General features: G+C 45.9%; 1 protein-coding gene across 1 annotated transcript; it reads left to right on the plus strand.

The window, feature by feature from the left end:
• Positions 1 to 27,780, plus strand: rgs19 (regulator of G protein signaling 19). Its single transcript, XM_055652655.1, has 5 exons — positions 1 to 1,952; positions 2,042 to 2,173; positions 20,075 to 20,149; positions 21,562 to 21,796; positions 24,482 to 27,780. Exons 1-5 carry the CDS (start codon positions 1,801 to 1,803, stop codon positions 24,668 to 24,670), a joined length of 783 nt encoding a protein of 260 aa, XP_055508630.1. The 5' UTR covers positions 1 to 1,800; the 3' UTR covers positions 24,671 to 27,780.
• The last annotated feature ends 132 nt before the right edge of the window (positions 27,781 to 27,912 follow it).

Consider the following 27,912-nt stretch of genomic DNA (forward strand, 5'->3'; position numbering starts at 1 on the left):
GGGCCGTATGTTCAGAGGGGGTGAGGTTAGAGTAGGGAAGGGGAGTGGAAAAGTTGAGATGGTGGATGTCACGCTGGCAGTGGGAAATAAAGTGCAGGTACATGGGTCTTTGTAAGTGTCTCCTCAGGTAGATTGGGTGGTTGCGATACATTGGCCTTCATCAGTCAGAGTATTGAGTATAGACGTTATGTGGCACTTGTACAAGACGTTAGTGAGGCCACATGTGGAGTATTGTATGGAAGCTGGAAAGAGTACAGAGAAGATTCACGAGGATGTTGCCAGGACTCGAGGGGCTGAGCTACAGTACATGGAGAAGTTGGGCAGGCCTATGGCCCTGTCCCACTGTACGAGTTCATTTAAGAGTTCTCCCGAGATTTACGGTAATGGCCGCTCGTAGGTACTCGGGGCTCTCGTGGACATTTTTCACACTGTTGAAAAAACGTCACATAGAAACATAGAAATTAGGTGCAGGAGTAGGCCATTCGGCCCTTCGAGCCTGCACCGCCATTCAATATGATCATGGCTGATCATCCAACTCAGTATCCCGTACCTGCCTTCTCTCCATACCCCCTGATCCCCTTAGCCACAAGGGCCACATCTAACTCCCTCTTAAATACAGCCAATGAACTGGCCTCAACTACCTTCTGTGGCAGAGAGTTCCAGAGATTCACCACTCTTACGAGCTTACCGCGTTTCCCGAGTACATGCCGTTAGTGTTACGAGCCGCTAAGAGACGTCCCCGAGCTCCGACGTACCCGCTACGTACATTCTATGTGCTTACCACGAGTTTGATTTTTTTTTTTTACTCGGGAGAGCTCTTGGGTAAACTCGTACAGTGGGACAGGGCCTTGAGACTTTATTCCTTGGAGCGCATGAGGATGAGGGGTGATCATATAGAGATGTATGAGATCAGGAGGAGGATAGACAGGGTGAATGCACAGAGTGTTCCACATGAGAACGGAAAACAATTAATCGCAACTTGAGGGGCAAGTTTTCCCACACAGAGGGTGGTGGGTGTATGGAATGAACTGCCAGAGGAGTAAGTTGAGACAAGTGCAACATTTTAAAGACATGTGGACAGAAAAGGTTTCAGTGGATAGACATTAAATGCTGGAGTAACTCAGCAGGACAAGCAGCATCTCTGGAGAGAAGGAATGGGTGGCGTTTTGAGTCTACATCAGGTCTGAAGAAGGGTCTCGACCCAAAACATCACCCTTCACAATTTGAGCCCATTCGAGACCTTCTGCGTACAACATTCCCTTTCACTCTCTGTACAGTTAAAGGCAGCACGGTGGCGCAGCGGGTAGAGTCACTGCCTTACAGCGCCAGAAACCCGGGTTCGATCCTGACTATGGGTGCTGTCTGTACGGTGTTTGTACGTTCTCTGTGGGTTTTCTCTGAGATCTTCGGTTTCCTCCCACACTCCAAAAACGTACAGGTTTGTGGTATAATTAGCTTGGTAAAATAGTAAATTGTCCCTAGTGTGTGTAGAGTACTGTTAGTATGCCGTTGTAGGTTCGGTGGGCCGAAGGGCCTTTCTTCCTTGCTGTTAGTAATGAAACTAAACTGCAAAAGGCACATACGCATTAAATGTCTTCAGAATTTCTGCTTGTCTCTCGCCTTGCTTGAAGCAATGGATGCCAGCGTCTGCTTTAACTATGTGTAGTGTTGTACCAGTTTCCATTGTTCTTTGGGTAAGCTGGTGATTATTGTCGATATATGCCTCTAAATGCAATAGCTGCAGACAACATGCAGAAGAAAGAGGGCTGTAGTTGTACTGGGTGAAGAAGAAGATGTCATATGATGCCACAGGAAACTGTGCGGAGAGCACTGCCGGATGTAGGTGGTTGTGTGACGTGTGCCTTGGTGCAGAAATTGTTAGAAAATGTGCCATGTTTGGAGGTTCACTTCTGCGTGCAATCACAGAGCTTCTGCTTTGTTCCCCGCACCAGGTACGTGGGAAGGGAATGTTGTTGTGTGTGTGTGTGTGTGTGTGTGTGTCAATGTGAGAGCCTTGCAAACGGTGTCTCTCTCATTCCAGTGGCCGAGGTCTGAGCAAGAGAAGGGGCCGTCAGATGTCGCAGAATGGGAACTTCACCACCACACAAGCCGGTGGCGGGCACAGGTCAAACGCTTGCTGTCTATGTTGGTGCTGTTGCTGTAGCAACTCCTGGTATGTTCTCCACTTTATTCCCTACAGTACGACCACGCCTTCATCAAACACATTCGGGCGTCTGCCATTCTGGCGGCACGGTAGAGTTACTGCCTCGCAGCGCTAGAGACCCGGGTTCGATCCTGACCTGGGGCGCTGTCTGTGCTGAGTCTGTACGTTCTCCCCGTGACCATGTGTGCGTGGCTTTTCTCCAGCTGCTCCGGTTTACAATCCAAATGGCGTCAAGTTGGGAAAAGGGGAAGTACGACGGGATCTGGGGGTCCTTGTACATCAGTCTATGAAAGTAAGCATGCGGGTACAGCAGGCAATGAAGAAAGCCAATGGCATGTTGGCCTTTATAACAAAAGGAATCGAATATAGGAGCAAACAGGTCCTTCTGCAGTTGTAAAGAGCCCTAGTGAGACCACACCTGGAGTATTGTGTGCAGTTTTGGTCCCCTAATTTGAGGAAGGACATTCTTGCTATTGAGGGAGTGCAGCGTAGGTTTACAAGGTTAATTCCTGGGATGGCGGGACTGTCATTTGCTGAGAGAATGGAGCAGCTGGGTTTGTACACTCTGGAGTTTAGAAGGATGACAGGGGATCTCATTGAAACATCTAAGATTGTTAAGGGCTTGGACACGCGAGAGGCAGGAAACATGTTCCCGATGTTGGGGGAGTCCAGAACCAGGGGCCACAGTTTAAGAATAAGGAGTAAGCCATTTAGAACGGAGACGAGGAAACACTTTTTCTCACAGAGAGTGGTGAGTCTGTGGAATTCTCTGCCTCAGAGGGTGGTGGAGGCAGGTTCTCTGGATGCTTTCAAGAGAGAGCTAGATAGGGCTCTTAAAGATAGCGGAGTCAGGGGATATGGGGAGAAGGCAGGAACGGGGTACTGATTGGGGATGATCAGCCATGATCGCTGGATCGAAGGACCGAATGGCCTACTCCTGCACCTATTGTCTATTGTCTATTGTCCTCCCACACTCCAAAGACGTACAGGATTGTAGGTTAATTGGCTTCTGTAAATTGTCCTTAGTGTGCAGGTTAGAATTGGTGTTGGTTGATTGTTGGTTGGCATGGACTCAGCGGGTCGATGGACTTTTTTCAATGCTGTATCTCTAAAACTAAAACTAATCTATGAGGATGTTGCCAGGACTCGAGGGCTTGTGCTACAGGGAGAGGTTGGGCAGCCTTGGACATTATTCCTTGGAGCACAGGAGGCTGAGGGGGGATCTTATAGAAGTGTATGAGATTGTGAGGGGAATATATAGGGTGAATGCACAGTCTTTTACTCAGAGTAGGGAAATAAAAAAACGGAGGACATGGGTTTAAGATGAGAGGGGAAAGATTTAATAGAAACCTGAGATGCAACTTTTCCAACACATAGGGTGGTGAGTAACTGGAATGAGCTGCCAGAGGAGGTAGTTAAGGCAGGCACTATCACAATATTTGGAAGACACTTGGACAGGGACATAGATAGGAAAGGTTTAGAAGGATATGGGCCAAAGGCAGGCTGGTAGGCCTAGTGCAGATGGAGCATCTTGGTCAGCATGGACCAGTTGGGCCGAAGGGCCTGTTTTCGTATTTATATGGGTCTCTGGTGCTGATCTCATTCCATCCTTCTTCAATCCCTGCAGGGGAGACCTTTTCTCTCCCTCACTGCCATGGCAACCAAAGTGTCCCAAACTGTGTCTTTATACCTGTTGTCAGCCATTAGCTACCATGCACGGTACCACTGGCACGGTGGCGCAGCAGTAGATTCTCTACCTCACAGGGCCAGAGACCCGAGTTCGATCCTCACTACGGGTGCTGTCTGTACAGAGTATGTACGTTCTCTCCGTGACCACGTGGGTTTGCTCCGGGTGCCCGGGTTTCCTTCCACATTCCAAAGACGCACAGGTTTGTAATTAAGAGTCAAGAGACTAGTCAAGACACAAGAGAGTGTTATTGTCGTGTGGCCCAGATAGGACAATGACATTCTTACTAGCTGCAGCACAACAGAATATGTCAACATAATCCGGAATGGGAGATACATTTCAGTGTGTCTATAGACCATAGACCAGATATATACAATAGATAAACTGATAAAGGGCAATAGTAATAAAAGACTGTTGTTGTTCAGAGTTTGTTTGTTGTTGTATTTAATAACCTGATGGCTGTGGGGAAGTAGCTATTCCTGAACCTGGATGTTACAGATTTCAGGCTCCTGTACCTTCTTCCTGGTGACAACGGAAAGATGAGTGCTAATGTTAATTGTGAGAATTGTTAGGAAAAGTTAATTGGCTGTGGTAGAGAATGTAAATTGTCCCCAGTGTGTGTAGGGTGGTGCTTGTGTATGGGGATCAGTGGGCCAAAGGGCCTGTTTCAGTGCTGCATCTCTAAACGGAGCTAAACTATAATTCAGTATCTCAAACCTATGGGAAAAAAAGTTACCAAGTTACAGGCAATCTCAGTAAATACAGCCTCAGTCGCCACTATCTAGACTTGCCCAATGCTGGATTCTCACAAAATTGGACCATCTGGTGATCCCTAAGGCAATGAATTGTGTGCAGTTTTGGTCCCCTAATTTGCGGAAGGACATTCTTGCTATTGAGGGAGTGCAGCGTAGGTTTGCAAGGCTAATTCCTGGGATGGCGGGACTGTCATATGCTGAGAGAATGGAGCGGCTGGACTTGTATACTCTGGAGTTTAGAAGGATGAGAGGGAATCTTATCGAAACATATAAGATTATTAAGGGTTTGGACATGCTAGCACCACCATTCAATGTGATCATGGCTGATCATCCCCAATCAGTACCCCGTTCCTGCCTTCTCCCCATATCCCCTGACTCCGCTATCTTTAAGAACCCTATCTACCTCTCTCTTGAAAGCGTCCAGAGAACCGGCCTCCACCGCCCTCTGAGGCAGAGAATTCCACAGACTCACAACTCTCTGTGTGAAAAAGTGTTTCCTCTTCTCCGTTCTAAATGGTTTACCCCTTATTCTTAAACTGTGGTCCCTAGTTCATGACTCCCCCAACATCGGGAACATGTTTCCTGTCTCTAGCGTGTCCAAACCCTTAATAATCTTATATGTTTCAATAAGATTGCCTCTCATCCTTCTAAACTCCAGAGTGTATAAGCCCAGCCGCTCCATTCTCTCAGCAAATGACAGTCCCGCCATCCCGGGAATTGACCTTGTAAACCTACGCTGCACTCCCTCAATAGCAAGATGGAGTCTTCCTGCCAAGTGAAACTCTTCTACTTTAAAATACACCCACCCCTGGCAACGTGATGGAACATGAGTTCAGTCTGTTATAACAGGAAGTAAAAGAAAGAACTTGCGAAAGATCTCGACTTCCTGAAGTGCCAGCAGCCAATGGAGTTCTTTTTAAACTCTTGTCATTGTTGTAATGTACGATAAGGCGGCGTGTGTGATCGCAGCGAGCTCGCGAACAATAATCGGATAAATAACCAGGCAATTGGATTTATAGATGGCAAAAAAAAAGAGTAGTAACAGGAGAATTCCACGCAGGAAAACTACACCCATGAGAAGAAAGTCTTGATTGAAGTTCATAGTGTTTCAGTAAATAGCCGATCTGCTTGATGTACCTCAGTCGACAGAGTTGCATTCAACCCGAGACTTGTGCGTTCAGGCACGAACGTTATCACTGAAACTAAAAGTAACCTTATAGTTTAAATCCTAGTCGTGTGCCAAACAGGTCACTGTGGCACCATGGCAGCACGGTGGGGCAACTGGTGGAGCTGCTGCCACACAGCACTAGAGCCCCAGGTTCGATCCTGACCTCGGGTGCTGACTGTGTGGAGTTTGCACGTTCTCCCCTCCCTGTGACCACATGGGTTTCCTCCAGGTGCTCCAGCTTCCTCCCACATCCCAAAGGCGTGCGGGTTTGTAGGTTAATTGGCCTTCTGTAAGTTTCCCCCAGGTGTGTAGGGAGTGGATGGGAAAGTGGAAGCACTAGTGTGATCGATGGTGGGCGTGGAGTCGGTCGGTGGGCCAAAGTGTTTCCACGCTGCATCTTACAATCGGTTAATTACACTTTGTTATACCATAGTTGTTATATTAACATACATGTACAGTGATATTCGACATTGCAATCGAGTTTAAACGGGTGAAGGATAAAATATGAACAGTAGCGGGAAGAATCTCAGAGGCAAAGCGGGAAATTAAACTCCATCAGTTTTCTCTTTGCACAATCCTTGCACGCTGAAGCAGAAGTGGGTTGTCAGAAGTCACTGAAGGAAGAAAATGCACATTTCTTGAGAACCATTTTGGGGAAGTGAGCACGGGCCCAGTTCAGTTGATGCCTGCTCGCAAAGGAAGACCTTTTTTTGAAACACCCACGAAACAGGAAATTCAGTTCCTACTGCGGTTTCCGTTGCAAATGCAGTTTATCGCAATTTAAAGAGAAATGAAACTAAATTATTTTTCAAAACTTTGCCCCTCTTTACTTTTATGCATTCTAGTCCGCAGTTTACAACCATTTCTGATTCCTGGGATGTCAGGACTGTCTTATGAAGAAAGACTGGATAGACTTGGTTTATACTCTCTAGAATTTAGGAGATTGAGAGGGGATCTTATAGAAACTTACAAAATTCTTAAGGGGTTGGACAGGCAAGATGCAGGAAGATTGTTCCCGATGTTAGGGAAGTCCAGGACAAGGGGTCACAGCTTAAGGATAAGGGGGAAATCCTTTAAAACCGAGATGAGAAGAACTTTTTTCACACAGAGAGTGGTGAATCTCTGGAACTCTCTGCCACAGAGGGTAGTTGAGGCCAGTTCATTGGCTATATTTAAGAGGGAATTAGATGTGGCCCTTGTGGCTAAAGGGGATCAGAGGGTATGGAGAGAAGGCAGGTACGGGATACTGAGTTGGATGATCAGCCATGATCATATTGAATGGTAGGCTCGAAGGGCCGAATGGCCTACTCCTGCACCTAATTTCTATGTTTCTATGTTTCTATTTCAAGCAATTGTTATATAAACCCCAGCATTCACAGCAGCAAGTCAATCACTCACAACTCTCAGTAATATTGAGAAGCATAGCTAACTGGTTGTACTGAGGCCCTCTGTCTGCAGCTAATTGGCTGTGTGAGTGATAAACACATCTGTGATTTTTGTCTGCATTAGCAGGGAACTCACCCAACTGATCATTGCCACGTGGAAGAGAAACTTTCTCTCAAATTTTCTTCCAGCAGTTTTAAGCTGCTTCCAAGGCGTGTTTTTTTCTCACGTGTTTAATATCCAACAAACCTCTAAAGGGCCTGTCCCACTTACGCAGGTTTTTCAGCGACTGCTGAAAATCCAGCGGCGACCAGAAAAAGGTACGACTCTTTGGGCGACTACTCACAGCCTTACAGGCGTCACGTGGGGACATGTCGCAGGGTGACGCCTGTATGACCGTAAGTAGTTGCCCAAAGAGTCAATAGACAACAGGTGCAGGAGTAGGTCATTCGGCCCTTCGAGCCAGCACCTCCATTCAATGTGATCATGGCTGATCATCCCCAATCAGTACCCCGTTCCTGCCTTCTCCCCATATCCCCTGACTCCACCATTTTTAAGAGCCCTAAATCTATCTAGCTCTCTCTTGAAAGCATCAAGAGAACCGGCCTCCACCGCCCTCCGAGGCAGAGAATTCCACAGACTCACCACTCTCTGTGAGAAAAAGTGTTTCCTCGTCTCCGTTCTAAATGGCTTACCCCTTATTCTTAAACTGTGTGGCCCCTGGTTCTGGACTCCCCCAACATCGGGAACATGTTTCCTGCCTCTAGCGTGTCCAAGCCCTTAATAATCTTATATGTTTCAATGAGATTCCCTCTCATCCTTCTAAACTCCAGAGTGTACAAGCCCAGCCGCTCCATTCTCTCAGCATATGACAGTCGTACCTTTTTCTGGATTTTCAATGTGTTGAAAATTTTCAGCGACCTGCTGTGACTATGACGAAAAAAATCATGTAAGTGGGACAGGCCCCCATATGGAAACCCCTTTTTAATGACATGCTTTCAAATAGGAGAATCATTTCTCACAACTTTCAGACAATGTGTTAAAAATGTGCATTTGTATAGCACCTGCCATGATCAAGATTTGCCCAAGTGCTTACGGTAAATTGAGTATTTTTGAAGTGTCGTCTCCGGCGTGTGGGATATGTGGCAATCAGACTGCATGCAGCATGTTGACACACAGAGCTATGAGATAATGATCACCTAATCTAACCTTAGTGATATGGTATAAGGCATCAAATATTGGCTGGATTAATCCCCCCTGGTCCACTTTGAAACTGAGCCCTGAAATCTTTGACGGGACTTCTTATCGAAGTGGAGGACATCAACAGTACAGTATCCATCATTTTAGATTTTGGTGACGAGATGGGGATTTGAGCCTTTGACCTTTTAACCCAAATGTGGTTACCAGACCGATCATGGTGTTTAATTGCCTCCTTTAAATCACCCCCAAGTGCGCAGGGAATGGGATACCGTAGAACTATTGCGAACGGATCGACGGTCATTTTGGACTAGATGGGCTGAAGGGCCTGTTTTTCACACTGCATCTCTGAACTCAGACTAAACTAAAACTTCCAACAATTTACAATCCTGTATATCAGTGATATTCCTGATAATCCTGACATTCTGAAAGAGCCACAGCCAGTTAGAAACTGAAGCCTGAAGCCTTCAGACAAACTCCTGCTAAACTCCTCCATTCATCCCACACTTCCAGCTCTGAACTTCTCCACCTTACCCCCCGAGTCTTAATGTTCGTAGAGTTATAGAGTACAATTGGTCCATGCCAACCAAGATGCCCTATCTACACTTGTCCCACCTGCCCACGTTTGGCCGATATCCCTCCAAACCTGTCCGACCATGTCCCTTGCTCAAGAGTCATTTAAATTTCATTTAGTGTACTTTAGGGATGTAATGCTGAGACTCTACAAGGCGCTGGTCAGGCCACATTGGGAGTATTGTGAGCAATTTTGGGCACCATATCTGAGGAAGGATGTGCTGGCTCTGGAGAGTGTCCCAGGAGGTTTACAAGAATGATCCCAGGAATGAGTGGGTTAACATATGATGAGCGCTTAATGGCACTGGGCCTGTACTCGCTGGAGTTTAGTAGGATGAGAGGGGGACCCTCTCATGTGAAGAGAATGACTCCACTATGGGGAGAGTCTAGGACCAGCGGTCATAGCCTCAGAATTAAAGGATGTTCCTTTAAGAAGATGAGGAGGAATTCCTTTAGCCAGAGAGTGGTGAATCTGTGGAATCTTTGCCATAGAAGGCTGTGGAGGCCAAGTCAATGGATATTTTTAAATTAGAGATAGATGGATTCTTGATTAGTATGGGTGTCAGGGGTTATGTGGAGAAGGAATAGGCGACGTTTTGGGCTGAGACCCTTCTTCTCGACCAGAAACGTCGCCTATTCCTTCGCTCCATAGATGCTGCCTCACCCCCTGAGTTCCTCCAGCATTTTTGTCTACCTTCGATTTTTCCAGCATCTGCAGTTCTTTCTTAAACTGCTCATTCCTGGGATCATTCTTGTAAAATTTATGTTGTGGAATTTTTTAGGCTATTATCCTCGGCCTGAGTAACATCATCATTAATTTTTACGATTATTATCTGTTCATTCTGTTAGGAGCAAAGTATTGAGCAAAATACTTGAAACACATGTTCATTGAAGTCATAGATTATGAAGCACATCAGTCCATCTCATCCATGCCGACCAAGAGGCCCCTATCTACGCTAGTCCCTTTTACACGTGTCCTCAACCATGGACTGGACAAGCTAGATGCCGGAAAAATGTTCCCAATGTTGGGCGAGTCTTAGAATAAAGCGGGGCACAGTCTTAGAGTAAAGGGGAGGTCATTTAAGACTGAGGTGAGAAAAAACTTTTTCACCCAGAGAGTTGTGAATTTGTGGAATTCCCTGCCACAGAGGCCAGTGGAGGCCAAGTCACTGGATGGATTTAAGAGAGAGTTAGATAGAGCTCTAGTGGAGTCAAGGGATATGGGGAGAAGGCAGGCACGGGTTATTGATAGGGGACGATCAGCCATGATCACAATGGATGGCGGTGCTGGCTCAAAGGGCCAATGGCCTCTTCCTGCACATATTTTCTATGTTTCTATTCTATGTACCAGCCTAAATGCCTTTTAAAAGTTGTTATTGTACCTGCCTCAACTACTTCCTCTGGCAGCTCGTTCTCCAACACCCTCTGTATGGAAAAAGTTGCCCCTCAAATCTTTCCCCTCTCACCTTAAACCTATTCCCGGTTAATTCCTTTACCCTGTGAAAAATACTCTGTGCATTTACTCTATCTATTCCCTCATGATGTCAGAAATTCATCGGCAAATTCAACAGGGCTCGTTTCGTAAGTCAAATCCCCGAAACTCATTTGCGTTTTAGTACAGTCTATTTTGCCTGTAGTTCATCTCAAAATGTCCCTCTGAACCCGAAGATCTCCCCGTTCCTCCACAATTAAATGTTGCTATTTCAGGCACTTTTCATATTTTTTCAAACGTTTGTTTTTCGCTGCAGATGGATGCAAAATGTTGGAGTAACTCAGCGGGTCGGGCAGCATCTCTGGAGAAAAGGAATAGGTGCCGTTTTGGGGTCGAGACACCTTCTTCAGACCTCTGAGTTACTCCAGCATTTTGTGTCAATCTTCAGTGTAAACCAGCATCTGCAGTTCCTTCTGACACATTATATTTTTGCACTATATATATATATAGACATGAGAATTTTTATACTGACGAATTGTAATGCTTATGTTGGCCTAAAATAGGACACATTGATAGTGTTCAAGAAGGAACTGCAGATGCTGGAAGACACCTTGTTAGTGTCTGTGATGTTCAAAGGAAAGACTGAACTCTTGAAGAGATATATATAATGTATTTGTGTGCGTGTGCGTGTGTGTGTGCGCGTGTATATATATATATGCCATTAAGCCGAGAATCAACCGCTTGTGTTTTTCCTATCCACTTTGCATGCTGTCCCGAACCCTTCTATTCACTAACCACAACCTTATTCAGGCGCCATAATCCTGTATGTAAATGAAAATCAAACATTCAAAACATCTTACTCCAAAAGAAAACTGACTCTATTTTTAGTACAATTATGTTGGCAGCATAAGAATAAGGGGTCGGCCATTTACGACTGAGATGAGGAAAAATTTCACCCAGAGATCTGTGAATCTGTGGAATTTTCTGCCACAGAAGGCAGTGGAGGCCAATTGACTGGATGTTTTCAAGAGAGAGTTAGATTTAGGGCTAAGGGGCTAAAGGAACCAAGGGATATGGGGGGAAAAGCAGGAACGGGGTACTGATTTTTGGATAATCAGCCATGATCACATTGAATGGCGGTGCTGGCTCGAAGGGCCGAATGGCCTACTCCTGCACCTATTGTCTATTGTCTATTATCCAAACCATGGTCCAGGCTGGCAAGGCTGCCATGATTGCCAACAAAATGGTGTGCAACAATCTCTTAGTCCTGGGCTTGGCTGAAACAAGATGGACACAGTCAAGGGAGATCATATTGGTCAGCGGGCAGTCCATTATGTACTCCGGACTGGAAGAGGGAGTGGCCATCGTGATGACGAAGAACTTAACATCTGGTGGAGAGACAAAGCAAGGGATGTGGACCAGTGGAAAAGAACAAGTCAGGAGCCCATTGACTTACAAATTTGAAAGATGAAATGGTGTTGGATTGCCCCCCCCCCTCAGGAAACCTGCCACAAACACCACCCCGCAAGCCCTGAAATGGAACCCCCAAGGAAAAAGGACAAGAGGTCGCCCCGGAAACAGCTGGAGAAGAGGTGTCCAAACAGGAATGTCTGAGAGTCAGCTCAACTGGGGCGATCATAGAAACATAGATACATAGAAAATAGGTGCAGGAGTAGAGGCCATTCGGCCCTTCGAGCCTGCACCGCCATTCAATATGACCATGGCTGATCATCCAACTCAGTATCCTGTACCTGCCTTCTCTCCATACCCCCTGATCCCTTTAGCCACAAGGGCCACATCTAACTCCCTTTTAAATATAGCAAATGAACTGTGGCCTCAACTACCTTCTGTGGCAGGGAATTCCAGAGATTCACCACTCTCTGTGTGAAAAAGGTTTTCCTCATTTCGGTCCTAAAAGATTTCCCCCTTATCCTTAAACTGTGACCCCTTGTTGTGGAACAAGGGGTCACCCCCTGTTGGCAGATCTCCAAAGAACAGCCAACAACTGAGTGAGGTGGAGGACATTTGTCTCTCTAGAGGAGCAAAGTGCTTAAGAAGACAAGAAGAATGTACAGTGTGATTTTAGTGGATTGTTAAGAGTTTAAACTGTATCGAGGGACATGTGGCAACACTATTGATTGCTGGCTAGCACAGAGGCTGGTGGGTGTATGGAACAAGCTGCCAGAGGAAGTCATTGAGGAAGGAGCAATAACAGTATTTAAAATACATTTGGACAGCTACATGGTTGGGAAAGGTTCACGGAGTTATGGATCAAACACATTTAAATGGAACTAGCTCACTTTAGACATCTTTGATTAGCATGGGGTGTCAGAGGTTATGGGGAGAAGGCAGAAGAATAGGGTTAGGAGGGAGAGATAGATTAGCAGATGATTAAATGGCAGAGTAGACTTGATGGGCCGAATGGCCTAATTCTACTCCTATCACTTATGATCTTTGTCAGCATGGACATGTTGGGCCAAAGGGCAAGTTTCCATGCAGTATAATCCCATCAATCTACTAAAAGAATAACAGAATACATCTCCATACCTGGTCCAAGATTACCTCATCATTTAGAACATAAATTTGACATTCAAATGACCCTGGAAAATACTATGTTGTTTTCCTCTTTGGATATGTAAAATTTATACCGTTTTACATGTAAGATTAATGCCTGAATTACAGCATGTGTCGTGTAGATTTTAATCTTAAATAAAGGAAAATAGTTTCCTGGAATCCACCAGCTTAAAATGTTACCAAACAACTGAATCAAAAGGTGTTTTCATTTTGGACTCACGCCTGTCCTTTCATCTCTGGCCCTCGTCCATCAATCTGTCTATCAACAACCCCCCTCGCTTGTGTTCACCTGTTATTGGCCATGGTCTACCCTGCTCCTCCACTCTTCCATTTTCTCCCCCCCCCTCCCCCCACAATCAGGATGAAGAAGTGTCTCGACCCGAAACGTCACCAATCCATGATCTCCAGAGATGGTGCCCTTCCGCACCGACTAGCGATCCCCGCACACTAACACTATCCTACACACACTGGGGACATCTTACACTTGTACCAAGTCAATTAACCTACAAACCTGCACGACTTTAGAGTGTGGGAAGAAACCGAAGATTTCGGAGAAAACCCACGCAGGTCACGGGGAGAGCGAACACACTCCGTACAGACAGCGCCCATAGTCGGGATCGATCCCGGGTCTCCAGCGTTGCAAGCGCTGTAAAGGGTCTGTCCCACTTTCACGACCTAATTCACCACCTTTTTTACTCGTGGACGTTTTTCATCTGGATGGAAAAACGCCCCGACCTACTTGATGCCACGAGTACCTACGACTAGCATCACGACCCACCTACGACCTCATGACGACCATGCTGCGAGTACGAGTCAAGGGAAAACTCGGCAGAGGTCGTGAAAGTGGGACTGGCCCTTTAAGGCAGCAACTCTACCGCTGCGCCACCGTGACCGCCCTACGTGTTACTCCAGCACTTTGTGTCGTTTGTTCAGGCCCTGATTGTGTCTAGTGATAAAGTTGAATGACAAGTGGTAGCTCTGTATCTCGAAACTAAACCAAGTGTTAAACTTCCTTCCTTGCATACTTGATCCAAAACTAGAGATTCAAGATTCAATGTAATTGTCACATGTAGCAATTAAGGTGCCAAAGAGTTATTAATGGACATTACAGTGAAATGTCCCTGTGCCAAAAGCTAGACTAAGTAGATTATTCTTTGTGCATTTACACATTTTGTGCTCATCGAGAATCTTACTGCTGTTCTGAACTAAAGTGTAGAATTAGTTCATACCCACTCGACAGGGAACGCAATTTAGTAATGAACTCAGTCAAGATGCCTAGGAAGGAACTGCAGATGCTGGTTTAAATTGAAGATAGTCACAAAATGCTGGAGTAACTCAGCGGGACAGGCAGCATCTCTGGGGAGAAACAATGGGAGACGTTTCAGGTCAGAGTCTAGTCTGCAGAAGGGTCTCGACCAGAAACGTCACCCATTCCTTCTCCCCAGAGATGCTGAGTTACTTCCTGAGTTACTCCAACATTTTGTGTCTCTCATTTGGTGACGTTTCAGATGGAGACATTTTTCACACCTTACCCTTCCTTATCTCTGTGCTTCCCTCTCTCCTGACTCAGTCTGAAGAAGGGTCTTGACCAGAAACGTCACCCATTCCTTCTCTCCAGCGAAGCTGCCTGTCCCGCTGAGTTACTCCAGCATTTTGTGTCTATCTTATCCCCTTTATACTTTGTCCTTCTCACCTTAAATATATGCCCTCTGGTCTTTGACATTTCTACCCAAAAGGTTTGCCTAGCCACCCCATCTTTGTTTCCCAACCCTGTCTATGTCGCTCATAATTTTATAGACTTCTACCGGGTAACTGTTGTAACGATAACACATAGACATAACTAATTCTGTACTACAAACTTGATATAGGGTCTCCCCTCAGCCCCTCTCTCTCCATCCCCACCCCATTCCCAATTCTCCCACCAGTCTTAAACCCCTGGCCCAAGGTACAAGTTCATTCCAAGAGCTCTACCTTTGATTTAAACCTGGCTCGGACAAAACTGTGATTATTAATAACCCATTTTCTGTTATTTGCACTTTGTCAGTTTATTTATTCATGTGTGTATATATTTATATTATGGTATATGGACACACTGATCTGTTCTGTAGTCAATGCCTACTATGTTCTGTGTGCTGAAGCAAAGCAAGAATTTCATTGTCCTATACAGGGACACATGACAATAAACTCACTTGAACTTTGTAAAGAAGTCTCACCAACACATCGTGTCTTTACTAATTGTTTATTGATAGTTCGCAAGCATTGCTGTTCTAGCTGTACATGGTCTGTCACCGGAGCTAGAGAGAGAGAACTATGGGTGGGGAGGTTGCAATTATACATCTAATAAGGGGAGTGGTTAGTAGTGGTGAGGTCACTATGTTAAAGGCACATGCACTAGTCATCTACAAACTTGAACCAGCATCTGCAGTTCTTCCCTACCAAGTTTGTCTAACCTCTCTTTATAACTAATAAACTCATCTAATTGAGGATGTTTTATGGATACAATTGCAGTGCCTTTTCCAAAGAGATCGCTTGCAACCCAATAGTGCTGCCGTTTGATATAAATAGAATAGTACTAATCAGGTTTTGGAAAAGTGTGTAAGTTAGTTGCTAATGGCAGCGTGTAAAATGTTAGAAACTATTTCCAACGTGTTGGTACTGTAGAAATCTCCCTTAACGACCTCCAATGTGTCGGTGTGTTGGTGTTAGTCTCTTCCCCTTTTGTCCTGCATCACAATCCATTGAAACAGCATTTATAAGACACTTGGACTTGTACGTGGATAGGAAAGGTTTCGAGGCATACGGGCCAAACGTGGGCAGGTGGGACTAGCTTAGATGGGGCATCTTGCTTTGCATGGACGGGTTGTACTAGGGCCATAAGGTCATAATTGAATTGAATTGAATTGATTTTCCTTTATTGTCATTCACACCTTACAGTCTGAACGAAATTTCGTGCCTGCAGTCATACATACAATGATACAATAATAAACAACAATAAACACAAATTAACATCCACCACAGTGAGTCCTCCAAACACCTCCTCACTGTGGTGGAGGCAAAAATCTTAGGGCTGCAGTCTCTTCCCTCTTCTCCCTCGGCGCTGAGGCGATTCCCCACCGGGCGATGGTATAAACAGTCCCGCAGCTCACCGAGCCCCGCGAACGGGCCGGTTCAAACACTGCGGCCCGGGGTGGTCGAAGCCGCCGCACCTCCAGTCCAGCACACGCAGCCGCCGGCCCGCGGCTGAACCCAGGACTCTGGACACCGCCGCCAGAACGTCGTCCCAGCCACCGGACCGGATCGCCCCCACGTGAGTACCGTTCCACCCTCGGGCTGGGCCACTCCAGCGGGAGTGCCGTTCCTCCCTCGGGCTGGGCCACTCCAGCGGGAGTGCCGTTCCTCCCTCGGGCTGGGCCACTCCAGCGGGAGTGCCGTTCCTCCCTCGGGCTGGGCCACTCCAGCGGGAATAGGAGCAGAGTTAAACCCCATCCCACGGTACGAGTTCATTCCGGGAGCTCTCCCGAGTTTGCCCTGATTCAAACTCGGAGATTTACGGTAATGGCCGCTCGTCGGTACTCGGGGCTCTCGTGGACATTTTTCATCACGTTGAAAAATCCTCACGAGTCCTCTCGAGCTTACCTGCCATTAGCGAGTCTTCCCGAGTACCTGCCGTTAGTGTTACGAGCCGCTAAGAGACGTCCCCGAGCTCCGACGTACCCGCTACGTTCATTCTCCGTGCTTAACGTGAGTTTGTTTTTTTTTTAAACTCGGGAGAGCTCTTGAAAGAACTCGCACCGTCCGACCCATCAAGTCTACTCCGCCATTCCATCATTGCTAAACTTTATCTCCCTTCTTCTGTCTCCTCCCCATAACCTCTGACACACGTACTAATCAAGAATCTATCTGTCTCTGCCTTAAAAATATCTATTGACGGCTTTGAGTTTGTGTTCAACCATTAAGTTGTTGAAGAAATTCAATAAAAGGAGAACATATTGATCTGGTTTGTCGGTCAAGACAAGCCTTATTTTTTCTAGATGTGGTGTCTCGGTCATTTCTGTGACCCACATCTCCACTGTGGTGTTAACTTCTTCACAACAACACTGTTTACAACCACCAGGCAGGTTTTTTTTAATTTGCAGGAAGGAATAGCAGATGCTCCTTGATACCATATTTTTTTTCTCCAGAGATGCTGCCTGGCCCGCTGAGTTACTCCAGCACTCTGTGTCCATGTTTTTAAAACATCTCTCAATATTGTATTATCTCTGATTCAATTAACCACTGATGAGCACTACATCATGGTCCGATAATAGACTAACTGAAGAAGGGTCTTGACCAGAAACGTCACCCTTACCCCTCCTAACCAGAGATGCTGCCCGTCCCGCTGAGTTACTCCAGTATTTTGTCTCCATCTTCGGTGTAAGGCAGCATCTGCAGTTCCTTCACGCAGGAGGAGCCGGGCCCGGAAGCTCCCCACAGAGCCCGAAGACTCCAAGTGGCGCAACTAGTCCCTCAGAACGGACCTCCAGAGAAGGTTCGAGTCAAATGGCCACAGGCCACCGAGACGGCAGACTGGCATCAGTTCGATGAGGACATCAATGACCATGTACAAAGAGCTGGTCATAGACTGCCGTAAGCAGGATGGAAGGCCCATCGAGGTTGGCTGCAGAGGTTTTGCAGGGCAATCGCTCTACAAAGCCTTGAGTGCACTGGGCATCAACAGAGTGGTGAGGAGAAGGGCCATCAAGAACACCACAGAGGCAGCGGAGAAGGCCTCGAGATGGCTCTGGATCAGGAGAGAAGGTCCATGGGGAGGAGCGAATGCCACCTGAACACGAGTCGTGGTCTGATCAACCACGTCTGGGTCGCCTGGGTGAGGGTGTCTGATGTTGAAAGACCCGAAACACCCAATGCCCCCAGGCTACATCACTGATTGTGTGTTCAGGAGCATCAAGAGATGTATTTGTATCAACCTACATGAACATATTAGTTTGCAATCTGCTAATTAAACACTTCCATTTGAAACTTTCAGTTTCATTGGTCAGGCTCTGGTGAATATTTACATCAATACAAGATGCAGAAACCTATTCTGTATCTTATATTGATGTAAATTAAACAAATCTTCCTTTCAGAATTTTTGAACACTGAACACAGCGTATAAAATCATACACATTATTAACACCAAAGGATACCATCTGGAGTCTTATTTTTGTGTCAACATTAGCTTCACACCAACTCCACCAACCATGTATTTAGCGTTTTTAATGTTGCAAAACATACCAAGGCACTTCTTAGAGGAGAGAATTATTGAAAAGAGGTGATGGCAAGCCAGAGAAGGAGCTTTTTGCAGATGACTTAAAGCTTAATCTGAGAGGAAGGATTTAAGGAGGTGTCTAAGGGAGTATTAGGGACTATCAACTCTAATCCTATTCCATTGCGTTTGAAGGTACACAAAAATGCTGGAGAAACTCAGCGGGTGCGACAGCATCTATGGAGCGAAGGAAATAGGTGACGTTTCGGGTCGAGACCCTCCTTCAGACTGATGTGGGAGTGGGGGGCGGGAAGAAGAAAGGAAGAGGCGGAGACAGTGGGCTGTGGGAGAGCTGGGAAGGGGAGGGGAAAGAGGGAGAAAGCAAGGACTACCTGAAATTGGAGAAGTCAATGTTCATACCGCTGGGGTGTAAACTGCCCAAGCGAAAAATATGCTCCTCCAATTTGTGGTGGGACTCACCCTGGCCATGGAGGAGGCCCAGGGCAGAAAGGTTGGATTCGGAATGTGAGGGGGAGTTGAAGTGCTGAGCCACCGGGGGATCAGGTTGGTTATTTGAATACACTTTTATGTGTTCTGTGCTTACCGCATTTCCCAAGTACCTGCCGTTAGCGTTACGAGCCGCTAAGAGACGTCCCCGAGCTCCGACGTACCCGCTACGTTCATTGTACATGCTTACCACGCTTTTGATTTTTTTTTTTTTAAAACTCGGGAGAGCTCTTGAATGAACTCGTACAGTGGGACAGCCCCTTAAGAATGTCACCTTTCCATAATACCGATGACAACTAAACTCCCTGTGTTGACATTCCACAAGATGGCGCTACACCACCTCTAGACATCACCTTGGAAGTTAAATTGACTCGAGCATTAGCCGAGTGGTTTGTCAATTGTCAGACACTTTGATATTCCAAGCAGAAGCAGGTATATTTTCTATTGCACTGGTAAAGAAAACCTTTAAGGAATGAGTTGAACTTGTCATATTTCAGTTCAGTTTATTGTCACGTGTACCGAGGTGGTACAGTGAAAAGCTTTTTGTTGCATGCTAACCAGTCAGAAAGACATACATGATCACAGTGTATAGATAAATAATAAGGGAATAATATTTAGTGCATGGTAAAGCCAGAAAGGATAGTCCGAGGGGCATTAAAGAGGTAGATAGTAGTCCGGCACTGCTCTCTGGTTGTGGTAGGATGATTCAGATGCCTGATAACAGCTGGGAAGAAACTGTCCCTGAATCTGGAGGTGTGCGTTTGTTTTCACACTTTTGTACCTATTGCCCGATGGGAGAGGGGAGAAGAGGGAGTGGCCAGGGTGTGACTGGTCCTTGATGATGCTGCTGGCCTTGGAGTGGCAGCGTGAGGTGTAGATGGAGTCAATGGAAGGGAGGTTGGTTTGTGTGATGGTCTGGGCTGCGTCCACAACTCGTTGCAATTTCTTACGGAATTTGATTCAGATGGTGATGGTTGTATCTGCTTCCTCTGGCAGCTGCACAATAGAGCTGCTGCCTCACAGCACGGGTTCGATCCTGGCCTGGGAAGCTGCGTATGTGGAGTTTGCATGTTCTCCCCGTGACCACGTGGGTTTTCTCCAGGTGCCCCCATTTCCTCCCACATCCCAAAGGCGTGCAGATTTGCAGGTTAATTGGCCCTGTGTAAATAGCCCCCAGTGTGTAGGGAGTTGACGTTAGGGTAAACCAGAGGTCATGTCTTGCGTGCTGAATCTCTAAACTAAACAATGTACAAAATGGCACATTCGTAGCTCGGACACTAAAGTGGCTCAAATCAAAATATGCAGCTCAACTGAGCCGGTAAGCAAGTCCCTACCATCTAAATGAATCAAAAAATAAAATCAATTATTAACGGCTGGTCTTTTTATTAGGAGAGAAGATGAGGATCGAAACCGAAGGATATCTCACAACATCACAATGGAGACATTGGAGAACTGTGACTTGAAGTAAGTTAAGATGTGGTTAAGGAGGAACTGCAGATGCTGGAAAATCGAAGGTAGACAAAAATGCTGGAGAAACTCAGCGGGTGAGGCAGCATATATGGAGGGAAGGAATAGTTGACGATTGGGTCGAGACCCTTCTTCAGACTGATGTCGAGGGGGAAGGGGGCGGGAAAAAGGAAGAGGCGGAGACAGCGGGCTGTGGGAGAGCTGGGAAGGGAAGGGGAAGGAGGGAGAAAGCAGGGACTACCTGAAATTGGAGAAGTCAATGTTCACACCGCTGGGGTGTAAACTACCCAAGCGAAATATGAGGTGCTGCTCCTCCAATTGGCGGTGGGCCTGACTCTGGCCATGGAGGAGGCCCAGGACAGAAAGGTTGGATTTGGAATGGGAGGGGGAGTTGAAGTGCTGAGCCACCGGGAGATCAGTTTGGTTATTGCGAACTGGGCGGAGGTGTTGGGCGAAGTGATCGCCAAGCCTGTGCTTGGTCTCACCGATGCAGAGAAGTTGACACCTGGAGCAGCGGATGCAGTAGATGAGGTTGGAGTAGGTGCAGGTGAACCTCTGCCTCACCTGGAAAGACTGCTTGGGTCCTTGGATGGAGTCAAGGGGGGAGATAAAGCAACAAGTGTAGCTTTTCCTGCCGTTGCAAGGGAAAGTGCCCGGGGTGGGGGTGGTTTGGGTGGAAAGGGACGAATTGGCCAGGGAAATGTCGTCTGTCCATTCCCTCCACAGATGCTAGCTGATCCGCTCGGTTCCTCCAGCCCTTGTATTTTTGCTCAAGATTCCAGCATCTGCAGTTCATCGTGACCCCATTTTAATGCACGATAAAACATTTTTAATATCAGCAACAAAACAGAAAACACTGCAAACAATCTGCAGGTGAAGTGAATCAATAGGGAGCAATGAAAATGTGGAGAAAAGGAATAGGTGACGTTTCAGGTCGAAACCCTTCTTCAGTCTGAAGAAGGGTTCCAACCCGAAATGTGAGTCTGAAGGATGAAACATCACCTACTCATCCCACACTCCACAGACGTGCAGGTTTGTAGGTTAATTGTATCTGTTAATTGTAAATTATCCCTGGTGTGTACGATAGTGCTGGCATAAGGGCTGGTCGCTGGTCGGCATGGGCTTGGAGGGCGGAAGGGCCCGTTTCCACGCTGTATCTCTAAAGTCTCACACCTCGACAGTGAGCTTTTAAGCTTGGAATAGGTTCAGGCTTTCCACAAATACAGCAAGGATATTTCCAACATCAGTGGTAAAAACACGGTCAGGTAGTTTTTAGTAAATGCAAATTTAAGGATCTCTGGTAATATGGATAGATGTTAATAAAATCCAATACTAGTTCAACATAACAGATTATGGATAATTCCTTTTGTCTATTGACTCACATTCTTTCCACTGATTATGCCACGCAGTGCCAAGCCGACAGCAGAAGAGATACACTTATGGGCCCAATCCTTTGACAAGCTGCTGAAAACACCAGCAGGGAGAAACAGCTTCAGAGAATTCTTAAGAACTGAATATAGTGAAGAAAACATGCTCTTTTGGCTAGCTTGCGAGGATTTCAAAACCGAAGCAAATATAACTGCTATTGAGGACAAAGCACGAACTATCTATGAAGACTTTATTTCAATACTCTCTCCGAAAGAGGTAAATTTTATATATCTTGCGTTCGGTTTTTAAAATCAAAGGGTAAAATCAAACAGGGTAATATCACCTTTACACAAAGGGTTAAGAAAGAACTGCCAATGCTGGAAAAATCGAAGGTAGACAAAAATGCTGGAGAAACTCAGTGGGTGAGGCAACATCTATGGAGCGAAGGAATGGGTGATGTTTCGGGTCGAGACCCTTCTTCAGACCGAAACGTCACCTATTCATTCGCTCCATAGATGCTGCCTCACCCGCTGAGTTTCTCCAGCATTATTGTTTACACAAAGGGTGATGGGTGTGTAGAATGAGCTGCCGGAGGAGGTAGTTGAGGCAGGTACCATCGCAATGTTTAAGAAGCATTGAGACAGGTATATGGACAGGAGAGGTTTAGAGGGAGATAGGCCAAATACAAGCAGATGGGACTAGTGCAGGTGGGGCATGTTGGTCGGCATGGGCAAGTTGGGCCGAAGGGCCTGTTCCAACGCCGTATGACTATGACACAGTACAATTATTTGTTTGGTCTCTTAAGTCTGTTCTGCCGTTTGCTGAAATCATAGCTGATGTGAGAACTGATTGAATAAACCTGTCTTTTTTATTGATGAGGTTAGTCAACAAAAAAATGATCCATAGAAAGACAAAAAAATATATAGGAAGTGCAAGGGGAAAATTAGAAGGGAAATCGAGAAAGCAAAGAGCTGGCGTGCCATTAAGATAGAAAGGGCATGGATTGTGGAATATCCTGGAAAGTGTATTTGTGAGGATGTTCAGAAGGAAGTGCACCTGCTGGTTTGTGCATGCCGAGTTCCTCCAGCACTGCATGTCACCCAGACTGGAGGGCTGGAGTTATAAGGAGAGGCCGGGATCTCTACCTCTGAAGAGGTGGATGCTGAGGGGTGACCTCCCACAGGTACGTGAAATCAAGAGGAGCATAGATAAGGTGAACAGATGCAGTCTTTTTCCCCCCAAGGTAGGGGAGTCTTGAAAATGAAATACTTATCAAGTTTTAAGGTGAGAGGGTAACGTTTTAAAGGGGCGCTCAAGATTCATAGAGCCATACAACGTGGAAGCACGTCCTTCAGCCCAGCTTGCCGACACTGACCAACATGCCCCATCTACACTAGTCCCACCTGCCTGCGTTTGGCCCGTACCCCTCTAAACCTGTCCTATCCGTGTACCTGTCTAAATATTTCTTACAAGCTGCAATAGTAGCTGCAGGTAACAAATGCAAAGAACTGCGATGAGGTGGATTGGTGCAATTTCTTCACACACACACACACACACACACAGAATGTATATATGGGATGAGCTGCAGAGGTAGCAGAGAGTGGTGGACACAGCTCAGTCCATCACACAAACCAGCCTCCTCCACATTGACTCCATCCACACGTTTCTTATAGAAACGTATACAATTATAAAAGGACTGGACAAGCTAGATGCAGGAAAAATGGTCCAAATGATGGGGGAGTCCAGAACCAGGGGCCACAGTCTAAGAATAAAGGGGAGGCCATTTAAAACTGAGATGAAAAAAAACTTTTTTACCCAGAAAGTTGTGAATTTGTGGAATTCTCTGCCACAGAAGGCAGTAGAGGCCAATTCACTGGATTAATTTAAGAGTTAGATAGAGCTCTAGGGAGTAGCAGAATCAAGGGATATGGGGAGAAGGCAGGTTGGGGATGATCAGCATGACCACATTGAATGGCGGTGCTGGCTCGAAGGGCCGAATGGCCTACTCCTGCACCTATTGTCGATTCTAAAAGGTGAATGCGGATTCCTGTTTATTTACATAGTGTGAGGAGGGGTCTCAACCCGAGTCGTCGCCTGTCCTTGCTCTCTAGGGATGCTGCCTGTCCAATTCAATTCAATTCAAAGCACTTTATTCTTCCCCGAGGGGCAATTTAAAAGGGCGCATTACAGTGGCTTTTTAAAAAGGGACACAATCAACAAACATAAGCAGCACGCATACTGCACAATCAACCAGCACACGCATTTCACAGACACACTGCACAATCACACACCGCACATCAACATTCAACACATAGCAATAGTTTTTAAAGTGCTTCCTAAGTGCTTCAATTAAAAAGTACATATAGAAGGTTATTTCATTTCATATGTTCATGAGTCAGTGATCAGCATTAAAAAGCTGGACAGCCCTGGGGATGAAGGTTGCCTTCCTCCTGTGTGTCCGGCAACCCGGACAGCGGAGTCTGCGTCCTGAGGGGAGCCACTCAAACTCAGGAAACAGGATGTGAGAGGGGTCCTGAAGAATCCTGCGTGTTAACTTTACAGACTGTTGGTCGCATAGGGCAGTGAGAGTTCGGACGGGCTGCTCAATGATTTTTGAGCAGACCTTGACCACATTCAACAGGCGGTTTCTGTTTTGCAGGGTGATGGAGTGGAACCAGCTAGTGAAAGAGAAGGTTATTACATTTTCAATGAATGCGTAGTAGAATGTGGTGAGAATGTCAAGTCAAGTTTATTTGTCACATACACATACGAGATGTGCAGTGAAATGAAAGTGGCAATCGAGGCAATGTGGTGAGAATGTCTTTGTTAATCCCAAATGACTTCAGCTTCCTGAGTAGGTACTGTCTCTGATGGCACTTTTTAAGGATATCCTCTATGTAAGTGTCCCGCTGAGTTGCTCCAGCATTTTTGTGTCTATCTTTTATTTTATCTCTCTTCCAGGTCAGCCTCGATTCACGAGTGCGTGAAGTCATCAACAAAAAGATGGAGGATCCGTCAAACCAGGTATTCGACGATGCACAACTACAGATTTATACCTTGATGCACAGGGACTCGTACCCACGGTTCCTGAACTCTTCCATTTACAAGTCTCTGCTCCAGATGTCGACCAGCACAGCTTCAGAATCCTAAATATTTCAACTGTACACGACAGAAAAAAAAGCTCATTTTTTAAAAAAGTAAAACAGGTTCAAGGTCAACACCAAGAGAAGAAGAAGAAAAAAAATTAAACTCAGGTTTATTTTACTACTGATTTCCTGTTGCCTGAAAATGCCAGAAGCACTAAAAGACTGCAAGACTCTTGTGATGGCTTAAATAATACTGATTTTGGTCTTTCTTTTTTTTTTTTTTTGCAAACATTCGGAAATAAACCTAGTGGAATGGGTTAGTTTTGCATTAATCTTAGAGTCAGATACAATCTCTCCCAGCATAATATCTGAAATATTGTATCATCAGATTAATTTCAGAATGGCTTTACGTGAAAAACGAAACCGATATTGATGAGAGGGATGTGTTCTTAGCCTTTATATTAGAACGTGACCATGAAAAACACAATTACACAAGAGAATATTTAAAACAGTCCGGCGCGCATACCTACCTTTGTGAAACATCATTGTTGCTGCTAATGGTTTTATTGGTCTTTAAGGATTGTCCCTTCCCAATGGTCATGAGCCATTGCTTAATCTTGTTTTCAACCCACAACCATTTAATACAAGATTTCCTTTGGTTTGATCATTACAAAAGAACCTCTTAAGGATGTGAAAAATGAGATGATGGAGGGGTAGGTGTGATTTCTTGCCGAAAAGGAACATTCTTTGCCACAGGAGGCTATGGAGGCCAAGTCAGTGGATATTTGCAAGGTGGAGATTGAAAGATTCTTGCAACGGGTACGGGTGTCAGGAGTTATGGGGAGAAGGCAGGAGAATGGGGCTGAGAGGGGAAGATAGATCAGCCATGATAGAATGGCTTTGAAGACTTGATGGGCCGAATGGTCTGATTCTGCTTCTATACCTTATGAACTTGTTGACGTGCATGTCACCAAATGGACTCAAGAGCAAGTGCACAAGAATTGTTAAGTTTCACACTTGTGATTGTCAGCAGAGTTGCCAATTTTTTTTGCGGGGCATTTCCCAATTAGGCTGCATCGGCAACTTTAAAGAAGACTATTGGTAAGGGCCTGTCCCGCTTACACGGCCTTTACAGGCGACTGCCAGCACCCGTGATAGGTCGCCGAAATTTTCAACATGTCGAAAATTCAGCGGCAACCAGAAAGACACTACGACTCTTTGGAGACCTCGCACGACCATAGGAGACCTCAAGACGAGATGGAGAGACCAGTGGAAGTCAGCGGAACCATCTAGGCTACACCATTACATCAATGACCCCATGGACGTCCCTGGCCAGGACCTGCCCCAAAAGCAGTGGACAACCCTCAACCGCTTGAGGACGGGCATCGGACGCTATGGAGTATCGATGAACAGGTGGGGCCTCGTGGACAGCGAGCTCCTCCTGCGAGTGTGGGGACCCAACACAGACAGTGGAGCACATCATCACCAATTGCCCCAAACACCGGTTGGCCACCGAATGGTGAACGATGTCTGATTGGCCTGGACGATGACACGTTGGCCTGGCTCGCCTCAACGGAGCTGCAGGTCTAAAAGACACACGACAGAAGAAGAAAACCATGGTCGCCAGGGGTCCCTGTATGGTCGAGAGGTCTCCAGAAAGTCGTAGCGTCTTTCTGGTCACCGCTGAATTTTCAACATGTTGAAAATTTTGGCGACCTATCACGATCGCCTGTAAAGGTTGCACAAGTGGGACAGGCCCTTTAGCCAGTTGTCTGAAACAGTTATATTGATGATAGTTTATATTTGTGCAATTTTCTTCTTGGTCACAGGTAGTCAACCAAAGGGCTTTAAATTCATGAAGGCTTACCTACAAGATGAAAAAGATCAATTCGATAATTATATTAGCAATTAAAGAAATCTCATTACTACCATTTTTTAAATTAATTGAAAATGTTTTAAAGCACGGTTAACGAAAATGTGTTAAAATTTAAATAAATAACATCGCTAAACTGATGAACCTTGTCTTTCATTTGAAAATATGGGGAAATTGGGATTAAAGCAGACAACTTACCAAAAGGTGTGAGATTGTGATGCACTAGTAACTCGTACTTTTCATGCAACTGTCTGTTACATGGTCTCTGCTCATAGCCTCTGCTGATCTTACCATCCAATTTTATGAATGGCTTGCAGTACCACTAAGAATAATCACCATTGTCTGAAAGGTCCCGACCCAAAACATTAACTATCTATGTTTTCCAGAGATACTGCCTGACCCGCTGAGTTATTCCAGCACTTTGTTTTTTTTGGTAAACAGCAGGTTCGCATGTAAAAAATTTTCACACAGAGTTGTGAGTCTGTGGAATTCTCTGCCTCAGAGGGCGGTGGAGGCCGGTTCTCTGGATGCTTTCAAGAGAGAGCTTGATAGGGCTCTTAAAGATAGCGGAGTCAGGGGATATGGGGAGAAGGCAGGAACGGGGTACTGATTGTGGATGATCAGCCATGATCACCTTGAATGGCGGTGCTGGCTCGAAGGGCCGAATGGCCTACTCCTGCACCTATTGTCTATTGGTCTTGTGTGTGTCCCTGTGTGACAATTGTTGCAGCTGTGATCTACCTCCTCCTAATGGCCACAGCATACAACTGCAGGCACTTTGGGAGACCTTCTGCCCTAGAAAGCATTCAAGAACGATGGAAACAGGAGAGATTGGCTCCGTTGTGTACAACCGGACTGAAGAAGATGTCCACAGTAGTTTGCACGTTCGCCAATTCTGTGTGTGAGGAATCGCAGAGTCAAGAACCATGGGGATAGCCAGTCCAAATCCGTGCAAGACTTTGTGTAGACTATCAAAAGCAGCAGAAATAAATGACTTAAGGCAAGACTCAAGGACTTGGATGCGATGCCATGAGAAGCTGAAAGATCGAAATAAGTGAATGCTTTTAGATGCCATATTATATTCATTCCACCTCAACAATCCATCACTGATATGCATTGTTAATTAGTGTTCGTATGTAATATCTCAGCCAAGTGCCGACATATAAACACTAGTATCACGTCACCATACACATTATTGAAACACCCTTTACATTTCTCCTTTTCACTATATTTCACTCCTCTTTCCTTATCCGACACTCATCCATCTTCTTTCCACCTTTAGCCTTTGTCACTTACATCACCCATCTGCCAGTCAATTGCACCGGTTTTCTAGTGGGTTCATGTGGAACGCGCCGGTTTAGAATGTTGACAGCGCGCTGAACCTTTAAAAATAAGGTACATCCTTTAAATTGTTTGCTTTATTTGCGAACTGA

This window comes from Leucoraja erinacea, chromosome 21 (genome assembly GCF_028641065.1).
Source record: "Leucoraja erinacea ecotype New England chromosome 21, Leri_hhj_1, whole genome shotgun sequence".
Lineage (NCBI taxonomy): Eukaryota > Metazoa > Chordata > Chondrichthyes > Rajiformes > Rajidae > Leucoraja > Leucoraja erinaceus.

What these genes read in the sequence shown, in the direction of transcription:
- rgs19 (XM_055652655.1), top strand. Translation starts at nt 1,801, where the DNA reads ATGATGCCACAGGAAACTGTGCGGAGAGCACTGCCGGATGTAGGTGGT. An exon ending in TGTTGCTGTAGCAACTCCTG is followed by an intron (nt 2,174 to 20,074) that starts GTATGTTCTCCA and finishes TCTTTTTATTAG; the next exon opens with GAGAGAAGATGAGGATCGAA. An exon ending in CAATACTCTCTCCGAAAGAG is followed by an intron (nt 21,797 to 24,481) that starts GTAAATTTTATA and finishes TCTCTCTTCCAG; the next exon opens with GTCAGCCTCGATTCACGAGT.